Source organism: Tursiops truncatus, chromosome 3 (genome assembly GCF_011762595.2).
Source record: "Tursiops truncatus isolate mTurTru1 chromosome 3, mTurTru1.mat.Y, whole genome shotgun sequence".
In the NCBI taxonomy this organism is placed as follows: Eukaryota; Metazoa; Chordata; class Mammalia; order Artiodactyla; family Delphinidae; genus Tursiops; species Tursiops truncatus.
In genome coordinates this window covers 30765689-30784919 of record NC_047036.1, presented here as the reverse complement: position 1 = coordinate 30784919, position 19231 = coordinate 30765689, and the positions used below count along the sequence as shown (strand labels likewise).

Below are 19231 nucleotides of genomic sequence, written 5' to 3'. Positions count from 1 at the left end.
ATCAGCACTAAGCTTGTTCCTTTCATTTTCCCTACGTAAAGCATTTTAAGACTTGATAAGGTACATATTAACAGTTAAACCATCATGAAATTGGTGGTTTCTTTCCTCTCTATTCTCACGTGCCTACAGATGAACACTCAACTGCACTCTTTAAATCCTGAGAACTACTGTCCTGGAACATCCATAGCATGATACCTGTAGGTGCAATGAAAAGTAATTTAATCACATCTTATGGACACTACCCCCATTCTGGACACTGTGAGGCTAACTCAGCAGGGGACTCCAGCTGAGTTCCAGTTACTGAATCTGAAGAAAGGGTTTAGTAAGTCAAATCACAAAAGTGGTAAAAATGTAATATTTTTTTCCATCATAACCCAATGGCATCTCTTTTCTTCGCTACTTAAAGAAAACCTAAATGTCCATCAACAAAGGAATGGATAAAGAATGGGTATGAAAAAAAAAAAAGAATGGATGTGGTACATACAAACAATGGAATATTACTCAGCCACAAAAAGGAACGAAACTGGGTCATTTGTAGAGACGTGGATGGACCTGAAGAGTGTCATATAGAGTGAAGTAAGTCACAAAAACAAATATCGTATATTAACGCATATATGTGGAATCCAGAAAAATGGTACAGATGACCTTAATTGCCAAGCAGACACAGAGACACAGATGTAGAGAATAAATGTATGGATACCAAGGGGGAAAGGGGTGGGGTGGGAGGAATTGGGAGATAGGGATTGACACATAGACACTATTGATACTATGTATAAAATAGACAACTGATGGGAACATGCTGTATAGCACAGGGAAGTCTACTTAATGCACTGTTGCACTACTATTCCTTATGCGATCCTGACTGGGCAAAGACATCGCTTGAATCCTTTATTTCTAGAAAACGCTTAAAGACGTGTGATTCGGCCTGAGCTGGGACTTTATATCAGTAAGACAGATCATTAGTCTATTCCCAGTACAAAATGGAAGAACAGTTGAGTTCTTCAGCTCCTTCAGAGACAAGCTTTCACAGGCACAGCTTCATTAACTCATTAAGTTTGAAGTAAATTCCCATATTAGTCGTTATCTGTATTCAAATATAAGAACAAAGACACATTCCAAAGCCAATTCTGAGAACTCCTTGGAATATCCATTAATTTGAATGACCTTTCTTCTCTCATTCACATGTACAAATAACATGGGGGGATTGTAGTCTGAAGAGTCAGCATGTCCCTTACACTTATTAATTAAGATACATAGCTAGATTCATGAAGGGTCTATTATTTCATGGCCCCATTATATCCATTTATACTTATTCAATCTCTTTCGATATAAAATATCAATATTCTCTCCTAATAAGAACACAAAAACTTTTTATGTGAAATGGAAGTGCTAATCCTTTCATTTTATATGTTATATGTCATTTTATATATTGACACATATAGCAATTTTCTTGGACATCAAAATTCATTAATTTAAAGGTCATATCTCAGTATAATCTGTGGGTAATGTGATAAGATATGATGTTTAGAAAAATAATGAGAACTCAAGTTCTCTTCAGAACTTCACCTAACTATATAAAGAAGGAAAGACAGCTGGTATTTTTATGGAAATTTTTGTTCTTTTAAAGAAATCTCTTTCTTTTTTTTACACAATATGGACCTTATCTTCTCCTCAATATATGCAGTAGGCTATCTCTGTAATCGGATAAGTATGTCTGAAATAAGAAACTTTCCCCACCTTTTGGTAAATATATAAACTATTACTTAATTAACATAACTTTGACAATAATTATGTATTTTTCAACCAATACCTATGATAATAAGGGGCAGAGATACAGCCTGTAGGTAGGTAGGCAGTAAGTAAGTAAGTGTGCCTACTCCGGATTTCATCTCCCACGGGAAAGGGATATTGCAGAGAACAAGTAGTGGTAGAAAGAAACAAAACTCTAAGATAATCCTTGTTCTTTGCTATCTATTCTCTTCAATGCTTAAAAAGCATTCCTAAAGATAATCAAATATTCGTCAGATGATCACAAATGAGTTTTTTTCTTCCTTAAAAGACCTTTACTATTATCTCTCTTATATGGGCACCAGGATTCTCAATCAACTTTGAAATGCCTACAGTCTAGTTGAAAATGCCAAAGCAAATTTCCCTTCCCTTCCGTTCAGTAGCCGTGCTAAATGCTATAGCTATGTTTTAAAAATAAAGGTTTAGTTTTTCTTTTTCTTCTCTTCACTTTGTTCATTCAGTGTTTACAGAAACAGAGATCCCTCACCAAACTATGTAAACAAACAAATTAGAAGAGAAGTTGGGACCAAGCGTGAAATTTCTGGCTGTTTTCCTTTCCACCTTTTTCTTCTCTCTACACAAGGGAATGTCTGCTGTCTCTTAAATTACTGCCCAAAGCAACTGAGGTGAAGAGGCCACCATCTTAATACCAGGTCAAAACAACTTCATTTCACTATGCTTGGGTTAAAGAGTATAAATGGTAATATACTAGTACAATTGCATAAACCATGTCCCTTGATTTATATTACTAAAAAAGGAAATTCTATTAATCATTTTGCAACAAAGTATAGTTTGATGAAATATCACTAAGCTAATAATAGTTTTAAATGTTATGTCACAGCATTTCCTGAAATAACTGGAACTTTGAAAAGACTTAAAAATTTCTATGTTTCTTCTAAACATAATTACCTTTTACAAAAATGATAGGTCATCTCCAAATTACATTTAGTCCATTCCTTCTCTCCTATGCTTTTTCACATAAAATAGAGTAATGGAAGCTTTTTACACAATATATAAACATGCTAGGGTCCCATCTACACAAAGACAAAGGTGAGCTTTTAAATTCAAGATCAAATTATATTCTGGAATTTATCTTAGAAAAGAGGCTAAGCACATTATTCAAATTACAACGAAGTAGATGATAAATGAGGATATGCATTTTTTTTTAAACTTGAGGAAACAAAATTGGACTAGGAAAAGGAAACACCTAAAAATAATTTCAGCAGAATTGTAAAATGTGTACAAACATCACACAGTAAAAATAGTAAATGTTAAACACTTGTCATCTCCTAGCAAAGAGCGTTGAGAGTCTCTAAACTGAATAGAGAAAGAAACATTTTCAGAGCATATGACGATGCAGAGAGTGCAATTAAAACCATTTTTAAAGTTTGTTTCAAAACTAAATATGGAAAATATAATTGTTATATTTTAAAAAGCTATTTATTGTGAAGATTGTAGGACAGTTTTTAGTTATTAGGAAATTAATTGTATAGATTGTTAACATTCCCTAACTGAAGACAATGTTTGGCTCCCTATCTATATTGAGCTTGGCATTCCAGAATATAACTGTCTAGGGATTTATTTAGTTTTAGAAAAGGGTGTGGGAAAATGCAGTCAATCATACTTTACTGAAGTAAATGGCTTTAGGATAGACCTAACAGCACCATTGCCTGTGCCTAGTCAAACAAGCAAACAACTAAATGTTGATATTAAGAATATGAGATGCTGCCTTTTAGCTAAATTAAAACTCAATACAGTAAGTACCTTATTATAGCAGAGTGTGGTGTTTCCAAAAGAAATGACAATCCTGGCTTTTCATAACAAAAATACAATTAAATAAAAGAGGTGTTTTTTGGCCCTTCTAGCAAAGTGTCCCCCCTCTTTATCCATCCCAAAGAATGAATTTGTTTATTTTTCTACATTCCAAGAAGACTTAAAACTTGAGAAAATAGGGATCAGAGGGGCAGTTTAAAGTCCCTTTAGCATACCGTTCTACAATATAAACAGAAAACAATGCTGTCTGATGTTAACAACCAAAAAAAGACAAACAAATCCTAAATCAATGATTTAAAAGGCCACTTTAAGGTGTGTGGTTTTGTCCCTATTTGAAGTTCTCTCTTCATCCATCTATTAAAATGGGTCTCAAAATCAGTTTTCTGACTTTTCTAAGATAATTCAATATGATAAATTCTGTTTCCTTAATGACCTCACTCTTTTCTTTGTATCTCTTCACTTGCTCATCCCTTAAATGCTCTGGTTTCCTAGGGCTCATATTCTCCATCCTTCATGCCCTTTCCGTGATCAAACTAATCAGCAACCAACATTTCAACTATGAACTATAAATACTCCTCCCAAAACTGTGTCTTCTTTCTTCTAAGCACCAAAGTTATCTACCCATCTGCCCACTGAACATCTCCACCCAGAGGTCCTAAAGGTACTTCAAGTTCAATGTACCAACAACATACTCGCTGTCTTTCTTCTAAAACCTGCTATCTTTTTTTGTTTTCTTTTAATTGCAGGGAACACTGACCCAGTCTCCTAAATTATACATATACAAATAAATACTACGTCTTGTAACTCTAACCTTCACACTTCAATAAAAATCAACGTCTAAGACCTGGATCTGAATATGTCATTCCTTTGTTTAAAAAAAAAAAAAAAAACGAAAAACAAAAAACCATAAGATAAAGTCACTTTATTATGGTATACAAAGTCAGTTTACCCTTCCATCTCTAGATACTTCTCTCCTGCCTCACTCTCCAAAGACACACCTGTGCTCTACAGTATGCATTACTTGCACTTCCCAAGTATACCATTCACTCATTCAATAAACAAGCACCTTCTATGTGCCAGGCACTGTTCTGAGCATTGGGGATATTGCAGTGAACAAAACAGACAAAGTTTCTGCCCTCATGGGCGTACATCCTGGTGGAAGCAGACAGACAAAAACAAACAAATATATAATAGATGAGATGGTGGTAAGTGCCATGGACAAAAACATCTAGTTAGAAAAGCAATTCAGAGCAACACAACAAACAGTGTGTTCTGTACACTTATGACATCCACATGTCTTTAAAAGTACGATCATACTTCTATATCCCTTAATTTAATTACATTTCAACTTAAATTATAATTTAAAAACACAACCCCATGAGTTTGTGAGATACTGAGATGTATAGTCGTTGATGTATATACATCAACGATGTATAATACTGAGATGTATAGTCGTTGAGAGGCATTAAAAACAAAACAAAACAAAACCAGCTTACTTCTGGAACAACCCATTATAATAATTTTATTTTTTGAGATTAAAGTTGATAGAGTCAAGAGTGTTTTTCTTTGATTCTAGTGTTTTAGTTGGCTCCTGGATGCACCCCCAAAAAAGTATTATTAGTGTTGGCACATTTCAAATTATGTCATGAGATTAGAATCTATAAAACTTAAAGTACTCATCTAGAATTAGTCTCATTGTTAGTTCATTGTCTCTATACCATGGTTTCAAATTTAGTGCCTACAACTTAAGACTCCACAGTAACATTAAAACATTAGAGACAGGAGCTTTTTGCTGGTGATTTAAAAACAGTTGTTCAATTGTCTGAATCATTTAAGTACATAATATGTCTCAACTGTTTACGTAGAGCTGAAACAACCAGAGAAATCTACATAAGAGCACTGTTTAAGATACAGGATATTACTAAAGGATTTGACTATGAGCCAAAGAAAATTTGCACAGACATTAATTGGCCTGTTTCATACTCGAAAAATAACAATGATTTGCCTTACCATCTAAATACTAATACATACTTTCAAAGACTTTAAAGGAACTCAGATTTTCCTCTGGGAATCTTCACTATTATTGTATTACATACGGCTCCAGTCTCTAGACATGAATGAATGAATGAATGAATGCACGCATGCTGGTGTTTTAGTGCTTACATAAATATGTAAAGAAAACTAAAGGGGGGTTTTTCAGATGTGGAAGTTAAATCTGAAATGTTTTAAACTTCTAATAACTAAATAGATATTAACCTCAGTGGAAGCTGAGTCTTACCTTAATGACACCTCTAACAAGGAGAATTCTGTCAAAGTTTTCAAACAATGATACACTTCATCACATTCTGAGGGCATAACGTTTCACTTCTGTCCATAATCCCTGAATCCTTACAAACATGCACATTGTGGGAAGCTCCTTTCTGTACGTTACATGAAGATCAGCTTCTTCTCTCCTTAAATTGGTTGGCAGAGCGGGTAAACATCCCAGGCCCAGCTGAAATTCTGACTAAAGTGTGGGCCTATAGGAAATATTGGGTTGGGGAGGGAAAAGTGTAGATAAGCCAGTCTGCAATGTACTAATAATTCCTGTGTTGGAGAAAAAAAGCAGCTACCACTGTACTGTAAGGGCAAGAACTTATGTTCTGTTTCAAAACCAAAACCAAAAATGGCTAAGAGGCAAACTTCACTTCATTCTCAAGGCTGGGAGGAAAGAACACACATACCGCATCTGTGATGTCTATTTCATACACCCTTTGGAAAGTCCTGCGCTCAAAGAAAACAAGTTTGCCGCTGCCACATCCCCTTTGAACAGACGTACCGGTGACTATGAGTTTATCATCTGGACTGAAACAGCAGTCAGTCCTACAGACAAAAAGAGTTTATAAGTATAGGCTTATGATGCCACAACAGTGCAGTGATAATGAGTTAAAATATAAACAACCTCACTGTAATAAGAGACAACTCTTACATAGGGTTTATAGTAAGTCAGGCACTTATATTAATTCACTTAATACTCACAATAATCCTATGAAGTAGATACTATTATCCCCATTTTACTGATTAGGAAACTGAGGCAGGAAGAGGTTAAATAAACCTTGTCCAAGATCACAAAAGTAAGTGGTACAGCTGGGATTCGAACTTAGACAGCCTGACTCCAGAATCTGTGCTCTAATTTCTATACATTATAATATCTTTCAATGTAAATAACGTGTGGGAAAAACTCAATATAGACATTAACCCTGTCTATACACAAATAGACAGTGTATGACTTACATCTAAGTAGTGATTATTTTGATCAGTTTGGGAACTATTTTTATCAGCACCACCTCTCAAACAATTTGAGTTTTGTCAAGTCAAGCACCATGAAATGAGGAGCAGCTTGTACCGCTGGAACCTAATTGATGGCTGTGATTCAACAGCTCTTGTGATGAGAGGTCTGGCCACCTGACTGTGAATAATCTAAGACATGAGCCAAAGACGCTATCTAGTTAGCATTACCTGCAGCAGGCATAAGGCTCAAAAGATTCGTATCGGCTATAAATTCATGTTTGTTTATCCATCTGTTTGTTTTAACAGATAAATGCCATGGGCAATAGACTGTGTCAGAGTTAGTGCTCTGAGATTATACAGCTTCCTCCATTTGCTGCTTCCATTACCTTCACACTCTCCTTGTTGGTCCTTATTTAATACAGGTGAGAAATTTTATTTCTACCAAAATAGACATTTTTGCTTAGGCACCAATTGTAGGACTTAGAGATGAAATCCCAACCTCAGCTGTTTGCAGAAAAATCTTTAAAGCTTCAGTTATCAAGTCAGTAGAATGCAGATAACAGTGTTCAGCTACCCAGAGCAAGACAGTTTGAATAAGTGACAGTTACCGAATTACTGATTGAAATGATGATAAGAAAAAATTGAGAAAATGACATATAATATTCAGTAACTATGAAGAATTGCTTTAATGGTAGGAGGATTCAAATTTTAAAAGAAAACAAAAGACAGGCCTACTCTGTCATTTATACACTATTAAAAGAACAATTCAACCCTTTAAAATGTTTTTACTACCCCAAGACCTATGTGTGCATACAATATATATATTCACACACACAAATACATGAACAGCCATGATTTCAACTTCAAAAATAGAATTTTATATTCTGAAGAATGTACGAAATGAAAGGAAAAATAAAAATTCATCTTTCAAAAAACCTATTTCAATCACTCTTCAAGTCCCTTTTCTAGAAAATGTAAGACACATACTATAAATTAACATGAAGATGAAAAAATTACTTGTCCATTCTCTTGTGCTTATCGAATATTAAAAATATGCTACTTACATTGGGAACATGGTGGGAAGACCCGAGGCTGAAAAAAGTGGCTTATTAAACTGTCGGATGTCCCATAATTTTAATGTATCATCACCTGATAGAGGAATGAGAAAGGAAAAAAAGAGAAAGTAAATTTTGCAAAAAAAGAACCAGCCCCAAGTTTAGAGTTTGCAAAACTTAGTGTATAACTATAAGAAAAGGAAGGGAGAGAGGGAGGCGGGGGAGGGAGGGAGAGAGAGAGAAAGGAAGGAGGCAGGAGGGAAGGGGATGCACATAACACATTTTACTTTTTAACTAGGGAGTTTGAGAGCCGTAGTTGTGAGAACAGTAGAAAGATACATGATAATGAACTAGCTTCCTAGAAATTACTTTCCAGATTGATGTAGCATCTGTAGGCTAGAAGGAACCCTGGAGAATCTTCTCTAAAAAGTGACTTTAGAGCAGATGGTAGTTTCCCTGTGGTATATCTGAGCATAACTTGACTTCTTAAGAAGATATTAATTTAGCAACCACCAGGACTGAAAATAGTTCAGTTCACAACAGATTCTTTTTCCCACCAGTGTGTGGGTGAAACTATCCATTAACATTAATGAGAGTGAGCCAATGTGATTCCTTTCCCTCCAGTGTAACTCTGTCTGTGGATATCATTCTTCACCTTGCTGGGGAGTATAGCTTTTCCAAACCATTTAAAGCATAATTAATATTCTTTAAAGAATCACTTTTGAAGTATTTCTATAGGGCTACTAACTAATTCCTGTTCACAATGAAAGCCAAAACTCATATAAGTAATATCTTTGCTGTCCTTTTTCCCCAGTGTCCGCAGCTGAGACCTGCCTCAACCCCCTGGGTCCAATAAGGAATCAGTACCAGATGCAAGTGGGGTGAGTGGAGAATTCAATAAAAATCCCCATTCTCTCCCCAGCAACCCTGACTGTGAAACCCAACTTTTGGCAGGTGCTCTAATCCACAACTGGCTGGATTGGAGACCTGCTTATACTGGAAGAACTTTGTTAAGACTAACCTTTTTGCTTTTAGTCTTTAAAAGAAGGTTACACATCCCCACAATCCTCAAACAATAAGAAAACATTAATCTGTATTAAATAGTTGAGTTAACCTGGCAGGTTCTGGAGCTAGCAGGAGCACCTTACAACACTCTGGGGACTCTGCTGAACAGAGAGACTTCCATCTGGTATACTCTATACACCCAGGAAGGAGAATGGTGGAATACAGTATACATGTTCTGTAGACGACATGTTACCCAACAGCTAGTATAGGATGGAAGGGGAAGGTAAAAATTATCACTAAAATGGCTTTGACTGAAATGGAGTTAATCCTATACTTCTAAGGCAGTAATAACCAACTGGGTGGGGCTGGGCTATTTCAGAATCCTCCAGGAAGAATTTTCAAAGTACACTCCTCTGTTATTCCCCTCTTCTTTCCCCATTCTACCTTGGAGATTGGGGTATACCACTCTAGAGGTGTGAGAGTGAATGTGAGAATTTCCTAGTGGAGGATTTGTGATTTTGAAAATCTTCCCAGGGGATTCAGATACATTCTTGGGGTAAGAATCACTGATGTAAGTACAGAGTATAGTACATAGCCTTAATTAAGAGTCATCTTAGGACTCAAAGAACAGGTTAGAATTGATGAACCAAAACATATATTTTATACATATCCATCTTTGCCATGTATACCGTAAATAGAAAATACATGTGCATGTGATTTGATTTTTAAAATTATGTGAGGGTAGTTTGGGTATAATATATCAATAGAAGGCTTCCTTGGAAGAAGGAGAATCTGGATAGAGCTCCCAAGGGTAAACGGGCATGGACCAGTTAAACTGAGGGGAGAGCTGTGCCAACTCTATGTTCCCCTCACTTCCATACCCTCTACATCAGGCTGTAAATTCTTTCAGGAAAGGAACCCTGCTATGATGTCCACAGTTTATGCCAAGCACCTAGCATAATGCTTAGCCTTAGCTCAGATCAGTTGCTCAATATACAGTAAAGTGAGTGAATGAATGACTAAACTCAGTGTTGCTAGATTAATTTGGCCTGTGGAATAAAGACTAAATCCTTTATGTGATATTTAAGGCTATCTGTAACACGGCTCCAACCTACTTATCTTGATTCTTTTCTCTCCCCACAAATGGGCCTATTGGAAGATCCTCAGTCACGCCCCATGCTTCCCCCTAATGCTTTGTTCATAAGCTGCCCTCACTATTTTATTATTTCCTTCTATCAGCATACTACTTATTCACGTGAGAAAGATTTAGCAAAAAGTTAGAAACAATCTGTATTCAATCATATGAGTGTGGATAGGTAAACTTACAATACGACCACACAGAATTACATAGCTCTTAAAAAAAATAACATCCAGGTATACAAATTTTTTTAACTGAACTGAATTAGTGTTTGAACTGAAAAAAAATCAATGGTCAGCAAATAGAAGAGTTTGAAATACCAGACCCAGAACTATAAAATGATATAGAAAGAATATAGAATATCTACAAAAGTCCATAAGGTAGAGGCAATGGTCATCCTTGCAGGCTCCAAATGCTGATGGAATTTGGAGCTAAAATGAAAACTTAGGCAAAAAAGTACATATTTTCTAAATTTTACTTGATAATTTTAATAAAATAATGTTGCCAAGTTGGAAATGCATTTTAATGAAAATAACTAGACTGGCAAAGGTACATTAACAAAAGCACAGCTAGCTTTACTAAGCACTAGGATATTAGTGTGACATTTGTTAGAGTTACATACGATCATTTTATATATAGAAACATTTTGAAAAGAAAGCTTCTAACCTACCTCCACGAGAGGCAAGGACATTACCATCATAGGAAAAAGTCACGCAAGAAGTATCTGTGCCCGGGTCATGAGCTTGTTTATAGTGGAATTTAGGATGAACCTGTTTGCAAAGACAAGCAAAGTGTTAACATCTCATCTGAATTCAGATGAGAACATTTTTGTGGCAAGAATATTTTACTTTATCATCCAAAATATGATATATAGCTACATGAAAAATATTAATTTCACCTGATGATAGTTTTTTTATTTTGGGAAAAATTTCAAAGGGCTTTTTAAAACATCCATTTGCTTTAATAAGTGAAAAGAAGAGACAAGGTTAAGTTCTAGTAGGAGATATTTTTCAGACTGCCTTAGCAAGCTCTGAGCAACACAAGATTAGCACCACATTTAGTTCTTCTCATTATACTTATAAAGTTTTGGGGACCATTTCCTACAGTTATCTGAAAGAATAAATATAAATAAAAATGACAAATGAACATATTATTAACTCAAAAATATCACTGTATTCCTAGTATATGCCAGACACTGTGCACATGGTTGTAAGTCTTGAACTATCTTTAGTGTGCCTGTAGGATAATGTTGTTGTTGATGATGATGACGACAGCTAGCCGTTACACAATGCTTACCATACCCTAGGCACTATATTCTTTTACTAACTTGCCTGTGGTGCTCACGTTCACTCTAGAAGATTATCTTCATTTTACAGGTTAGGAAACTAAGCACAGAGACTTAAGTACCTTGTCCAAAATCACAGAGCTAGTAAGTGGTCGAGCTAGGAGTTTGAACCAAAAAGCCTACCGTTAAACACTACCCTATACCCCCTCTCTACGGATGTATGTTATTAGTCTTTTTACTTGCAATGTCACTTCTAAACAGTTAATGACTTATAAAAGTAACTCTATTACACTCATCTTGCCACCCAGTTATGATTCAGTAACCAGAACAGGCCAAAGTACTAGGGAGTCAATTATCCCAGATCCACCAGGCTGGATAATTACACAGTGAATGGCCAGGGACATTACTAGTGATGACAGCATGTAGGTCTCTCCTGGCAGCCACAGGTATAGGAATACAAATGACCCATCTCCATCAATTTGCAGCAACCATAACAAAGAATGAATCACAAAACAGAGCTCACGTACATTAGCCTCCCCATAATATCCCCAACACTCCATCACTGAGCTTTCACCAAAAAGTTTCCAGTAATGAGGACACACTACCTCACAAAAGCAAGCCTTCAAAAAAAAAAAAAACTGTATATACTGAGTTAAAATTGTCTTCTCAAATACATCACTTAACTCGGACCTTCTGTTTTAATAAGGACCAGAGCTTCCTTGGCCTTCTGCGGAACTGTTACACTCAGATTTCTTTTCACTACATTCCTAGGTTAGTTCTAATGATTCTTGTGTCCCACTGTCACAATTTAAATTTAAATAATTTTTCAGAAGGTTAAATGGTAATAAATAAATAATAAAACTGTCTTCTCTCTTCCTCCATGTGACCGTCTTAGAAATTTATATTAAAGACAGTAATCATGCTTCCTCTTTTCATGGATATAAATAATTCATTGATTCATCTTTTTTTTTTTTATATTAGGAATCAACTGTATGGCAGATACATGGGTTAGCAGGGAAACACAAATGTGCCGAGATAAACATGGCTTCTCTTCTCAGAGGTGACAGACGGTCCCCCTGAAAGGACACAGATAAGCAAACAAAGTGACAAGTGGTACAGTGCGGAAGTATAGAGTAATTTGAGAGCACTAAAGAGAGGTTCTTAATCAGAGCATGAGAAGAGAGGGAAAAAAAGAGGGGCAAAAAGAAACCAGAGACGCAGTGGATAAAGTAAAAGTTAGCAGACGAAGGAGCACGATGCAGGGTCTAGAAAGGCTATTCCAGTCAGAGGGTACTCACTGCATTGTGGTAGCAGAATTTTGAACCCCATGACCTCTGCGATCGCTGGTGTTATGCCCATGAATACGTTACTCTACTTAGCAAAAGGGACTTTGCAGGTATAATGAAGGTTATTAGTTAGCCGATAGGGAGATTATGTCCTGGATTACCCAGGTGGGACTGAAGAGTCACATGAGTCCTTAAAAGCAGAGTTTTCGGGACTTCCCTGGTGGCTCAGTGGTTAAGAACCCGCCTGCCAATGCAGGGACATGGGTTCGAGCCCTGGTCCGAGAAGATCCCACATGCCGTGGAGCAGCTAAGCCCAGGCGCCACAACTACTGAGCCTGTGCTTTAGAGCCCGCGAGCCACAGCTACTGAGGCTGCATGCCACAGATGCTGAGCCCACGCTCAGCAACTACTGAAGCCTGCGTGCTCTAGGGCCCCTGTGCTGCAACTACCAAGCCCAGGTGCCTAGAGCCTGTGCTCCGCAACAAGAGAAACCACCTCAAGGAGAAGCCGGTGCACCGCAACGAAGAGTAGCCCCTGCTCGCTGCAACTAGAGAAAGCCCACGCACAGCAATGAAGACCCAACGCAGCCAAAAAAAAGAAAAGCAGAGCTTTCTCCTGGCTGAGGACAGAGAAGGAAGCCATAGAGACGTGCCAGAAAAGGAAGAGAGATTTTAAGAATGAGAAGCGTTTGACATGCCACTATAGACTTAAAAGATGTATCAAAGAAACAGGGATCTGAACATGGGTTTTAACTGCATAGGTCCTCTTATGCACAGATTTTTTTTCAATAAATACATAGTACAGTACTACATGATCTGTGGTTGGTTGAATCCACAAATGTGGAACCATGGATATGGAGGGCAGACTGTAAAGTTATATGTGGATTTTCAACTGCTCGCAGGGTGGCGAGAGGAGTGTGTGTTGGTGCCCCTAACCCCACACCTCCCCACGTGTTCAAGGGTCAAGTGTACTTTGACTGTAGCCTGGTGAAACCCTAAAACCCTAAGAAGAGAATCCAACCATACTATGTCAGGCTTCTTACCTACAGAAATTGTGAAATGATAAACTGGTGGTTTTGTAAGCCACTAAATTTGCGGTACTAATCTGTTACTAAGCGATAGAAAACCAACACACGCATATTGGAAGGCCTGAAGGGAAAGGAGCTGGTTGATTCCAAGAACTAAAAGAAGTTAATCACGTCTAAGAGGAAAAGGACAGGTGAGAGGTGACATAAGCAGGACCCAGATCACGGCTTGTAGGCCATGTTAAGGGCTTAAATTTTATCCTGAAGGTAAAAGGAGTTGCTAAAGGATTTTACACAGAGGAGTAGTAGTGTGACTAGGTTTGCTTATCTTTAAAAGATCATTCTTGGACACATGGAGAATAGATTGAACATATTTTTTTTTTCCTCAGAAAAGCAGAACTCCGCTACTAATCTCAATAAGGAAAATATGCCACTTAGTTATATTTCAACAACTTATCAACTCCTAAACTCTAAATAAAGCTTTTGAAAGATACTACAGTGGTAAAAGTTTACCAGAAAGTCCTATACTTACATTTGGCCTCTCAGTGAAATTAATTTATTTGTTTTAAATGTTTTATTTATTTTTAATGCTAATAAATACATATATACATCTTAACAGAAGGAAGACCCATCACTTCATGAATTACCAGTAAGGTAATGTGGTATAGCAAAAAGAGCACTGGTCCAGGACTAGGAGATATGAAATCTGGACTTAGTTCAGTCAAAAACTAGCAGTATGACTCAGGACAAATTACTTAGCCTCTCCAGATCACAATTTTATCTTCTGTAAAGTAAATGGATTTGAACTAGATGACTAACTGATCGACTAACTGATCAAATGTACTTTTTATTATTAATAGAGCAAAATAGATCATGAATACCAATATTCTAAAATATAAATACACACACATATATATAGATATGTACATATCATGTACCAGTCAGGTGGGATAAAGAACCTTAAAAGCTGCAGAATCCAAAGCAATCATATCACGTACACTTCCGCACGAGCCCAAGAGCAAGCAGGTAGTTCCACTTCGACTGAGATTTTATGTCAAGTGTGCTCTTCAATTATTAACTTCACTTTAACCAGTAACAAAAGTTTATTCCAATGAAATAAAATGGATAGCCAGAGGAGATCTTAAATTTGCATAAAACATCAATATTTGGACAGTCTGTGATGAAAAATACCCTCACATTTTGAAAACAAAGTCAACCCGACTGAAAAACACTTCTGGCATAATATGGGAGATCTAAAACTGCAACTTCTCCTTTAATTCCTTTTATAATCATCCTAGGCAAAGAACATTATTCTTTAGGGAAGTTGAGATTATTAACTCCTTTATATAGGCTTCCTATTCTTAGGAGTGCCTTATGTTAGATTTGGAGAACATCAAGTGTCAAATATTCAGAGTGATGGGGAATGCAAGCACAAAAACCTAGAGTTTTAAAGGCCCTCTCTGAGCTCATACAGTACAAACTGTCCCTTCTCAGCAGATGGTCACAGAGCCTCCAGCAGTACAGAACTCATTACATCACAAGCAACAACAGTACGTTTGTCTGGGTGGCTCTAATTGGCAACACCTTTCTTAAACTGGGTCCAAGCCTCCCTCCTTCTAACATCTACTTATGAGTCCTGGTCCTGCCTTCTGTGGCTATGCTAATTCTAGTTTTTCCTCTCTAAGGAAGTATGCCAAATTCTCAAAGAAAAATATGATGCCTAGCCCAAAGTCTTAAATATACCACTTTCTGTAATTCTAAATAATCTAAATATTCTATGGTGGTAACAGAGGTCAGTGAGTTTACATCCAGCAGCTAGCTAGATCCCAATATCTTTCCATTGCTCTAGTGTGTATCTATTAATGCAAGAGGAAAGACAGCCCTCAAAAGGATCAAAACATGTTTTGTAATCAATAAAACAGTGGAATAAACTATTTTTAAAAAGCGAGAATTTAAATAAATTTCTGGGCTGAAAATAGGAGAAAATTTAGTGGAAAGAATACTGGTTTTAGAGCCGAGCCAACTTGACCTAAAATTTCAGCTTATTACATTTAGTTTGACCCTGGCCAGGATGCTTAATCTTTCTGTTTCACAGTTTATTAATCTTTCAAGTAACATGCCCTACACATCTTCCCACTCTTACTCTTTTTCCCCAACTCCCAATGAAACTGAGCTGCATTTGACCTACTATCGCCCTGCCTTGTGTCAATGCCACACATTTATTTATTCAGTCTATAGTGGGCACCTCCTCTCAGAACATTGCTGAAATGCAACTATGCTTCCGAAACACAAACTCCGAGAGCAAGATGAAGCAAATGCTAGGCTAACAAACTAGGTGTACTAACATTTAACTGTCCTCTCAAATCTACTCTTAGGTCCCCCTAAATAGATATAAATTTTCTTTTTCATTAAGAATCTATTTTCAAGCTTCGTTATAATCAAGCAATTCCAATCAATTCTATATTTTCAATCACATGTTAGGTTTACTTACCATACCAGGATTAAAAATATTCCAGGATTTTTTTAAATGCCAAGATTAAAAAACAGAATAGATATAGGTCCAGACTGAATATAATTTCCTCCTGTTCCTCTGATTTTGGAGATCTGTAGTAAGGATTATGAGAATAATGTACACAAAAATATAGGAACTGTCATAGAAAGGTACTTTGCAATTTCCTATGCCCATGAAGGCTTCATTTTAATAAAAGGAAATTAGACAATAAAACCTCTGTAAAAGATTCTGTGATAATCAAATTAATATACTGTATGAAAATATGGCATAATGATAAAAAGCACAAAGGGTGGAATCAGACTGGTGAGTTCAAATCCAGGCTTCACCACTTATCATCTTGGGCTAATTTCCCTATGCCATCTATTAAACGAGATTAATAATAGTACCCACTCCATAAACTGCTAGGAGAATTTAATGAGGTAATGCAAGTGTGTCACACTCCTTTGCAATACAACTTTGCTTTTCTTTTCATCAATATGTGGCATGTATTTCTTTACACCTTGGGTCTGGGTATGGACAGGTGACTTGTTTGGGATTATAGGACATGTAGCCAAGAAAATGTGTCTCTCAGACTTCCCACTGTGTAAAGCATAATGACTAGCACTCTCACTACCTGTGTGACAAGCCAGGCTTTCCACGGGCTCCTCTTCACCAACGACTGAGCACGGGGGAGAAAGGACTCCTAATTAGCCTGGCTGAAACATTCTGGGCATTGTGCTACAGTCTGAGACTCTTTCTGTACAATCCTCTTTTTCTTTTCTTTTAATATGACGGTTTTATTGAGATATAATTCACACACCACGGAATCTGTCCACTTTACGTATGCAGTTCTATGTTTTTCAGTATTTTCAGAGAACTGAGCAATCATTACCTCAGTCAATTTTAGAACATTAGGATCACCCCCAAAAGAAAGCCCATACACATTAGCAATCACTCCCTCTTTTCCCTAATCTGTCAGCCCTAAGCAACTACTAACCTAGTTTCTGTCTCTCTAGATTTGCCTATGTGAAGATTTCAAATAAATGAAACCATACAATATGCTATCTTTTGTAATTGGCTCCTTTCACTTGGCATAATGTTTCTGAGGTTCATCTATGTTGTAGCATGCTTCAATACTTCATTTCTTTTTATTGTCAAGTAATGCTCCATTGTATGGATGTACCACATTTTATTACCCGTTTATCAGCTGATGGACATGTAACACTCCTTTCTTTCCTTTCTCTTTCTTAGGGGTATGGCCTACATCATGCTCTCTTCTCCAGCCTTCTCAGGCTCCCTCACCCCCATTCCCTTGACAGGCCTTTCCCCAAGAATTCTCTTATATGTTTAACCCTATCTTGGTGTCTGTTTCTCAGAGGAACCAGACTATCACAAGTGGCACCTGGTGTGATCCAACAGCACAGGTGTTAAGATCAAAATCTAGGACTGCCTCCTTCATGAGTAAAGAAGACACTGTCCTGAGTGGACTGTGGAGCACAGATACACTTGAGCACTTGGTTGCGGTCCAATTGCTACAGATTTCACTGGAGGTGAGCTGGGAAAACTTCCTAGTACAGGGGACTGTCCTTGCGGGAAAAACACTTTAGGCATTTAAAAATATATGGGAGGAAGGGCTTCCCTGGTGGCGCAGTGGTTGAGAGTCCGCCTGCCGATACAGGGGACGCAGGTTCATGCCCTGGTCCGGGAGGATCCCACATGCCGCAGAGCGGCTGGGCCCGTGAGCCATGGCCGCTGAGCCTGCGCGTCCGGAGCCTGTGCTCCGCAACGGGAGAGGCCACAACAGTGAGAGGCCCGCGTACCGCAAAAAAAAAAAAAAGAAAAAAAAAAAATATATGGGAGGAAGATACCTACAAAGACAATAGTGTTGGCTGGTTAGCGCTAAGTCATTATCCCTGCAGAGGGACAATGAGAAACTGAGCACCATTAACAGTTAAAGACTAAATGGAAGAGCCAGAGGGCCCTTTAGTAGCTTTCAAAGAAGCCCTCATCTCCTGCAGTGGAAGATCAGACACAGCTGAGCAACCAGCAAAAGCGATCTGGTAGTTTGATTTATGGAGCTCCAGAGATACCTAAATGCTCAGCCAAGGCATGTCTATTATTCTAAGGCAGGGCTCTAGCTGGGAAAACCTGAGACTCTGAAACACAAGGACAGGATATCTGGATGGATGTCTATAAGATGCTAGATCTGCAGATGGCCCTGAACCCTCACAGTCTACGGTGGTGGCCCACCCTTGCCTAGTAAAAGCTAGCAATTCCTTTAGGTTGGAAGATGCTACAACGGCTCCTCCCCCACAAGGCAGCAGTAACTTCTCTTAGGACATGCCCCTACCTCCTCTTCTGGCTTCTACGTCAATACCTAGTGCCGAATCCCAGGATTATTCAGCAGGAGAAGTGGCTGTAAAGAGATTACACACCAAAAGAGACGCAGCTGCTGGCAGGAGCCATGAAGTACCTTGAGTTTGGATTTTGAGGATCCTTAATCAAGGGGGCTTTCATCAGCAGGATTCATTGATTTGGGGCACATTTTTGTACAAGGTCCCCAGGGGATGGGGCAAACCTGCTGCAAGGATGCTATAGAGGCCTGGAAAAGTGATGGCCAATGTTGAGTAAAATAAAAACACCCCAATTGTCCTGGCAGACAACAGAGAAGAGAATAAGAAGGCTGGGGGAAGTGGGCATCCTGGGATGGATATATTGTGTCAAGTCAGAAAATACAGAATATTATTTTTCATGGGAGAGCCCAGAAGAAGTACCATTCACCAAGGCCACCAGGAATATACAGGTGAGAGGGAGCCAGCATCACCAAGGAGTTCAGTTCAGCATCACCAGGAAGTACCATTCACCAAGGTCTCCTCTGCAGCCCAGGGCTAACCTCACTGAGCTGGGCCATTAATATCCATGGGGATAATGAGGCCCAAAGTAATAAAAGCTAAGTTGCAGTGCTTTATTGCTAGAAGCCAAGAGGCTGCAACATAATGACTGACAAGATCAGAGAGGCAGCCAAGGGGGCTTGATGTGCAGAAAAATGTGGAGATGGTTAACAGAACATGGCATTCCTAGGGGCAGAAGAGATGGGCAGACAGCAAAGGTACTGC

At 38.0% G+C, this 19231-nt stretch overlaps 1 protein-coding gene across 4 annotated transcripts in view; it reads right to left on the bottom strand.

Annotated features, from left to right (window-relative positions):
- The window catches only part of WDR70 (WD repeat domain 70), a 310180-nt gene that overhangs the window by 41718 nt on the left and 249231 nt on the right, over window positions 1-19231 (bottom strand). For 3 of the 4 annotated variants that reach the window (XM_073802066.1, XM_019930126.3, XM_073802065.1), the window contains 3 exons: window positions 10700-10799; window positions 7896-7980; window positions 6285-6423 (listed from right to left, as the gene is read on the bottom strand). The exons of the other annotated variant lie outside the window; for it this stretch is intronic. In XM_073802066.1, coding sequence (XP_073658167.1) covers window positions 6285-6423; window positions 7896-7980; window positions 10700-10799 — 324 coding nt within the window. The remainder of the gene's footprint in view (window positions 1-6284; window positions 6424-7895; window positions 7981-10699; window positions 10800-19231) is intronic. 4 annotated transcript variants of the gene reach the window in all.